This window comes from Bubalus kerabau, chromosome 21, assembly GCF_029407905.1.
Source record: "Bubalus kerabau isolate K-KA32 ecotype Philippines breed swamp buffalo chromosome 21, PCC_UOA_SB_1v2, whole genome shotgun sequence".
NCBI lineage: Eukaryota > Metazoa > Chordata > Mammalia > Artiodactyla > Bovidae > Bubalus > Bubalus kerabau.
The window spans coordinates 42,453,186-42,460,994 of NC_073644.1; the positions used below are offsets into that span (position 1 = coordinate 42,453,186).

Sequence of the window (7,809 nt, forward strand, 5' to 3'; positions counted from 1 at the left end):
CCAGGGCATCTTCCCAACTCAGGGATCCAACCCTCGTCTCCGGTGTCTCCTGCATTGCAGGCAGATTCTTTACCCATTGAGCCATTGGGGAAGCCCTTGGTATGTCTAGTTGTCCCTCTTTTATAGATGAGATCACAGAGACCCAACATTTGTGACTTGTTCACGGCTACACAGCCAGCAAATGCCCAAAGCTGGGGTCCAGCTTCACCCCTGAATCTGCATTCTGTCCCTGGGACCCACTCTTTCACCCCTGGGGGTCAAGAGGACTGCATCTTTGACAAGATTTTCCTTGAAAATCAATATTTTAAATTCCTGCAATGCTAGCCTCAGCTACCCATAACTAGAGAACCTGTTTCATCAGAGTGGTACACTAATTACTGTGTGTGTCTACTGTTCTTGAAAACTAACTAACTGACTTTTAATAATATCAAGCATAAACGACCTACCACATTATTAAAACATGACCTGCTAGCCTTTGTAGGACATGGATTCAAGATCTTGAATTTAAAAGCAAAAATCAAATAGTCAACTGCCAAAGGATGGCAGAAGAACATGAAGCATGGGTGCTCTGTAGATTAATCCTAAAGGTAAAGTAGAAGCATTGTTGAAAATTACTATTTAATATTTCATTTGGAAGAGATGCTCCCAAACGTTCAATTCTACTCTGTATTTAAGTTAAAAATATGCTTGAAATGACTGAGGATGGCGCTGAATCACAATACTAGTGTCATAGCAAAATATCTTAGGTCTACCAGCCGAACTGCCCCATGCTTTACATGCGTTAAAGTATTAGTTCCGAGGCAAAATGAGGCAATATTATGTTTAACTGTTTGTTTGGAAACTTGTTTTATTAAAAAAAGATTTTTTTCATGGTAATGCCATTTTCAGTACAGGTGTGATAATACTCCATAAAGTATCGTGTACTTGATATAGTGAATTGAGGAAGGTAACGGTCCCACTCGATGCTGGCCTCTAGTCTCCATGAGATACCCCAGTAGCAAAATGTAAATACCCTTTTCAAAAATAAAGAGGCCTTTGTGTGGTGGGATGAGCAGACAGGGGTGGGGCAGGGAACTGTGATCTCTTCAAACTCATGCTTTTGGCTTTGACGTCACTGAGTAAAATCAGTTCTCAGAGAACTGAGACAAACCCTTCTATGCTCCCCAAAAGCACAGAAGGAAGAAAGCTTGTCATTCACGAGCAGCTAGGGACAAAACCAGCGGCAGAGTACAGGTCAGGGGGATTAGAGATTAAAAAAAAAAAAAAAAAATGTTGGAGTAAAGTGCACAGTTACTGTCAAAAATATATTATTTTGATCCTAAGAAAATTAAGAGAATTTTATCTAAGGAACTAGATTGCTGACCTTTTAATACATTTGGTTTTCAGAGAACATACAATCACCATCGGACCTATAAGACTAGTTTGCTTTGAAAAAAAAATTGCTTGGAATTATCTACAGGAATCTCGTGAACGCAATTCAAGGCTAACATTCTGCAGCTCTTTGGGTAGTGGGCGATTTCCGAGGATAAACCCCCTGCTTCCTGCGGGCATTTCTCCTATCTTCTCTCTCTCTCCCTAAATGCCAGCACTCTCCAGTTCTCCGTCCTCAACCCCTGAGGCGTGAGACCGGGAAATCATGTAGAGTTTCTCCTTGTTTGTAAACTGCCTCTGCACCGGCTGGGAGGGCTCGGCCTCGGGGGCCTCCTGGCCGGGATCCTCTGGGGGTCTCTGCTCCGGCCCCGGGGCGATGGAAGCCTCCCCGTCTGGGTTTCCACCGGCCCGCAGGTCCCCCATCGACTCCAGGGAGGTGCCTGTCTCCCGCAGAGGGGTGTAGCCCTTATTGTTGCAGGACGGATCATCAGACTGGGAACTCGGCGAGTCCGGCCGGGCGGGGGACTCCGGGGAGGCCGCGAGCTCCGGGAGGCTGGAGTCCAGGTCCGCGCTGCGCCAGGCGGACGGGGGCTCGGGGTACGAGGCCGCCCGGTAGTCCGGCAGCCCGCTGGTGCTGCGGCGCCGCAGGGCCGCGTGCCTGCCGGTCCTGGGTAGGCGGCCGCCCTGCCCCCTGGCGGTGCGCGCGGCCGCCGGCTCCTCCGGCTCGCGGGGCGCCCAGCGCGCGCCGCCCCGGGCACCGCCCCGGAGGTCGGCGAGGCTCAGGTTGAACGGGATCTCCCGGGCGCCACGCTCCCCGGGCGGCCGCTGCCAGCCGCGGCTCGCGGCCCCCGCGGCCCCGTCGCGGTCCCCCGGCAGGGGCAGCAGCGCGAAGGCGCTCAGCGACGAGCCCACGAAGGAGCTGGCAGTGCTCGGGCGCCCCCAGGTTTCGGGGGGGCTGCCGGGCGCCGGGCTGCTGCCGCTGCTTGCGGCCCGGCGACGGCCGGCCACGCCCGGGCGCTCGCGGTAGATGCTGTACACCGCCTCCGCCAGGCTCGGGGGCTCCCGCGGGCGGCGCGGGGACGAGACCAGGTCGGGCGGGGACGCGGCGCCTGAGGTCCCCCCGCCACCCCCGCTCCGGGCCGGGGGGTGGGGCCAGGCGCCGCGGGCCAGCATCGCTGCCGCCCCGAAGGCGTCCCCGGCGGCGCCGCCGCGGGTCCCAGGCTTCAGCTCCAGGCCCCGCGACTGCACGTAGCCCAGGAAGCCGTTGAGCGGCGCGGCCCCGGGGGGCGCCGAGGCGGGGCCGGAGGACGAGGCGGCGGCCGCCAGGTCTTTGGCGCGGAGGCTGTGCACGTCGATGACGGTGGAGTAGAGGTCCCGCAGGTTGATGATCTTGGTTTCCTTGTCCCTGTTCTCGTGGAGCACGGCGTTGGCGCAGATAAAGAGGAAGATGCCGATGCCCATGATGAGGGGCCCGAAGACCTTGAGCTTGTCGGAGTGCAGGTAGCCCGAGAAGACGCGGAAGAAGAAGCCCACCGACGTGGAGGACGATGGAGAGGGGGCGGGGGATCGCGCTGGGGGCGTGCTCCTGGGCGCGCCCACCGAACTGGCAGTGACACCTTCCGGAGGCCCCGGCTGGGTCCTGGACCGGTTTCTGTTGCCCCCGCTGCTGCTGTTGGTCACGGAGGGGACGCGGTGGCCGCTGTCCCCGGGCGGCGGCGGCGGCTGCTTAGCCCCCTCCCGGTGGGCCCCGTTGGCCTTGGGCCAGTAGCCCACCACCGCCAGGGCGATGCCCACCAGCAGCACCACGATCCCGCAGAGGGCGATGAGCCCGGAGACGGAGCACAACTTCAGCTTGCCCTTCACCACCACCACGTCGTTCTTGCGCCTCTTCTTGGTTTTCCGCTTGCGCTTGGGGACCTGGCCCGGGGGCCGAAGGGGGTCCTGCTTCCGGGCGGAGATCCTCAGGAGGCCGCCGGTGGCGATCATAGCGAGCGGTGGAGAGTGGGGCTAACCCGGGGCCGGAGGCCTGTGCGGGGGGCAGGGGTGGGGGGGGTGGGTGCACCAGCTGCCCACTAGCCGCTCCTCCACCTCCTCCTGCTGCAAAGCAGAGGAAGACAGTCAGAAGGTGTAGGCTTGGCTGCGGCAACATCCCACGCGCTCTGCCATAGTCCGACTCCAGGATCCCACCACGTGTACGCGCCCCCACCCCACCCCTTCCCACATAGCCGGGCCATGACCCGCTAACATGAGTGCCCTACTTGGAGACCAGGGGGTGCCGGCAGTGGATTAGGGACGAGAAGCGCTGTTGCCGTAACTGATCCGAGACGGTTAAACACACTTGGAGAGGACTTCTTTTCTCCCCCATCCCCCGAACACTGTAGGTACTATTCCAGCAGTGCTCAATTCAAAAGCTCCAGGCTGACAGCCAACGGAGTTCTGACCATGAGTGAAAACTAACGTGGGGACTCAGCGCTCGTGGGAACGGGCTCTCCTGGTCTCCCAAGGGGGGGCGCCCCAGACTTCCAAGTCTCTTAACTGAGAGGAGGGTCTGTTTGTGGGGCCTACAAAGTCCCTGAAACAGTCACAAAAGTTACCGATTCATAAAGAGAAAAGGAAGTCCTTTCACTGGATGGAAATGAAAAGTCATATCCTGGCAGACGGCTTATTTACCCCAGGTAATTAATAAAGAGTTCACGGCTGGGGGAACACCGGAGAGCTATGTCAGTACTCCGACCATGAATCCTTCCACCAACTTGTCTCTAAGCCATCACTGTTCTCAAGCAAGCTGATCCTTCTCACAGCCCCTTCCCTCTCATCTCATTCCTGCAACATCTGGACAGCTTCTTGGGGTGGAATATTTAGTTTTAGGTAACAGGTTATGTAACTGCGCTCTTCTTTCTGGTCTCTTCTCCTCCCTCAGAGGAACTCCCTTAAAGGTATCATGTGCTCGAGTCCATCAGGGAATTTAAGCAGTCCTCCCAGCATCTCCAAGAGAAAGATCTTTTTCTCATGTGGGAAAATTCCAATCTTTAAAAAAAAGAAAGACCTGCCATCATAGCTTTCTGACCCCTTATTAATGTGCCAACAGCACATTCTGAAGAATCCAGATATTCAAATGAGGAGGCAATTAACTAGGTACAGCAGTCTACATAATAATGATGGCTTGTAGGATCTCCCAAGGGAGAGCAGTTCCCATGTTTTTCTCATGAGGTCATTTTTAGGAAAGGAGGGGGGACAACAATCAGTGGACTATCTCACAGGAAGTTTAGTGGTTTATAATAAAGCCTGGGTAGATAAACGGCACAGATGCAACTCTGTGGATATCTGTCAGCTTCTAAAAATTTCAGTCCTTCTGGATCCCCAGAGTAACACATTTTCTGTTCCACTGGTTGTGTTCCCTCCTATAACAGAGATGCTAAAATTAAGGGCATTGTATGAAATTGAAAGGCTTAGATATCACTCACAAGCCTTTGGGAATTATATCCTTTATAAAATAATTCATGTTTTAGAATAAACTGCCCTTTGAAAGTGGGGGGTTGCTCAGGTTGGTGCCTGGGTGAACAGCTTTGCCCGTTGATCCCCTCTATCATACCAAGACAGGAGCATTTCTCCACTGGTGGAAAAGCAAATGGCAATCAGCTGTTTACAATGCTTGCAAATCAATATCTCCTTGGAACTTGGTTGGCTTTCAGTAAGCAGGAATGTGAGGTGGGCTAGAGAGGGGTTAAACACTGGGTAGGTGAGAGAGGGCTTAGTGGAGAGAATACATTTACAAACCCTTTGAATTTTGTTTTTAAGTAGGAGCTGCACCAGTAAGCAGAGATTGGGGAAAAAAACAAAAACAAAACAGAATCCAAGAGTAGCTTACTGTCCATTCTTCCCCCCAAATAAGCACATTTATTATGTAGTTGTAACTGCAAAGACTGCAGTGATACACAAACTCCAGCATCTTTAATGTAATAATCTGGAGATGAGTGATTGTCTTAAGAAGGACTGGGGAGCCAGACATTTTAGAAGCAAAGGCAGCCTCAGTTGGCGAGGTGGCTCTCCCAGAAAAAAGAGAAGCGCTAACATTTTGTTGGGCACTGATGGGGACGCTGGACGTCTTGGGGGAGGAAGGTCCACACATGTTTTTTCTCTTCACAAGGCAGCTTTGGCTCTGGGTACAAAGTAAGGAAGACTGGAACGGATTTCAACAATCGTTTACAGAAGATCTTTAAAATTAGTTTAATAGCTAGTAATTAACTCCCTAGTTTATTATTCCTTCAGCTCTGCTGAAGCCTGAACTCCTTTATAACGTGTCTCCATCTGACGGGGAAATACTGACAAAGGTCAGATGGCGAGGAAGAACCACCTTGGAGGTTTTCTTCGTGCATAATGAAGGAAAACAAACTTAGCATTCGAGCTCGGCTGCCCTAGCAATTTACAGCCTGGTGCTGGTCTTTCCGCGGCAAAGGAATGGAGGCTGGGGGAAAAGAAAGGAGGGATGTCTAAAAATACAACTGCTTCCAAGAGAGACGTTCAAGTTCTCGGCTCGTGACGGATTAAGCCCCACTCGGTGTCTGCTGCTCCGAGCCCACAGGACTGGGAGCGCCCTGCCCTGCCCGGGTCCTCAATACCCCCGGCCCCTCCCCGGCAGAGCAGCGAGCCCCCCTTGCCCTTCCTTTTAGGTCTGCTTATTTATGTTGGAGTCACATGAGTGCAGCAGCTGGGAGTCCGCCTCTGGAACGAAGCCAGGCGGGAGCGAAGTGAGGGCAATCCTGAACTCGCTTGTATCCGGGCAGCGCGTGCCGCGTAGCCCGCCCAGGAACACGAGTGTCCCGAACACCCGCGCGGGGGACCCGGGCTGGGGCCGGGGGCTGGGGAGGGGGCGCCCGGGGGGACGGACAGAACGGCTCAAGATGGCAGCTCTGGAAGCCAAGAATATCGCTCACTTACCCGGGAAGACGGGGGCAAGTCGGGGCCGGCGAACGGGCGCTCGGGCGACACAAAGGAACCATGAAGAAACTTTTCGAGCCGGAGCCGCCGGCGGAGCGCGGGGACAGCGCCGCGGGGTCCTCGGTGCGAGCGCGGCTCAGCATCCCGGCGGGGGCGAGCGTCAGCCCCGGGTGCGCATCCCTCTCCGGCGCCGGGGCGGGAGCCATTTCCCGGAGTTTTCAAGAAGTGTCAGGTTCTCTGCATCCCGCATCCCGCCCGGAGCCGCTCTCCCCGCCGCCCCGGCCCCTAGTCCGGCCCTGCCTGCTGGTCGGCCCCGCGCCTCTTTGTGTGGCTGCTGCGCGCCGGGCACCGCCGTGTGGAGTTGAGCCCGCGGCGGCGGCGGCGGCGGCGGGGAGAGCGGCTCGGGGCGGCCGGACCCGCGGCGGTTGCTAAGAGACCGGAGCCATGACACAGGGAAATCGCTGCAGGATGGCAGTCGGTACCCGGCCCGGCTAGGCGGCTCGGGGGCGCACCCGCCCCCCGCCCCGCCCCGCCTCCCGCCTCCTCCCCGGCTCCCGTCCCCCTCCTCGCCGGTCTCCCCTTCCACACTTCCTCTCCCGCCGGCGCGCGTCCCTTCGGAAGAACCGCTTCCCCAGGAACGAGGAGGCGCGAGGGGAGGTGGAGGAGGGGGCCCGGGCCGGGGGCGCGCGGAGAGGGCAGGGCGCGGGGCGCCTCAGCCTCGGCCCTCCCCGCCCCTGGGGCGCCCCGGGACCGCCGCCTGCCCCGGGGCTGGAGCTTTGTTCTTTCCCTCCCAACTACCTGTCTGAGCCGCGGGCCGGAGGGTCCCCAAAGGACGGGCCGCAGCTCCCGGAGGGGCTCCCCATCAACATCCGAGGGTAGCGCCCGCGTCTCCCTGCCTCCCTGCCACCCCGCCTCTCCTCTCCTCTCTTCCTCTTTTGTTGCCTCTACTCCTGGACACGACACAGCCTGGGCTGTCTCCCCCCTCCCACTCGGGAGTTGGCAGTGTGGACGCACAGCGAACACAGTAAGTTGTCCCCCAGCGAAGTCAGGCCGGGCCGAGGGGAGCCGCCCCCGCCGCGCCGCGCGCCCCGCGGGGCTCGTGGCCGCCGCTGTCCGCTGTCCACGCGCTCCAGCCCCGCCGGGCTTTTGTGGCCGCTCCCCCGGACTCGGGCAGCTGGGGCTCATCGGAGATTAGAATCGGCTCCGGGGCCCTCGCTTGGCAGCCCCTCTAACCCGCGCGCTCATCAGCAACCTTGCAAAGGAAAACTACAATTCTCCAGGAATCAGGGTTAGCATCAGAGACGGGAGGTGGGGGGAGGGAGGCCGTCCGAACTCCCTACGTCATTTTTGAAAAAGCGAGAGGGAGAGAGGAGTCCTGTTTCCTGGCTCATCCCTGCCCTCTCAACTGTAAAGTAAAAATGACAGGAAAGCGAGCATTTCAAAGTGGAATTTCCCCATGGAGAATTGAGAAGAAAGTAAGAAAGATTTCAATTATCTATT

At 57.2% G+C, this 7,809-nt stretch overlaps 1 protein-coding gene across 1 annotated transcript; it reads right to left on the reverse strand.

The window, feature by feature from the left end:
- Nucleotides 1-230: 230 nt before the first annotated feature.
- Nucleotides 231-3,357, reverse strand: TMEM200C (transmembrane protein 200C). Its single transcript, XM_055559069.1, has one exon. It carries the CDS (start codon nt 3,355-3,357, stop codon nt 1,576-1,578), a length of 1,782 nt encoding a protein of 593 aa, XP_055415044.1. The 3' UTR covers nt 231-1,575.
- Between the last annotated feature and the right edge of the window lie 4,452 nt (nt 3,358-7,809).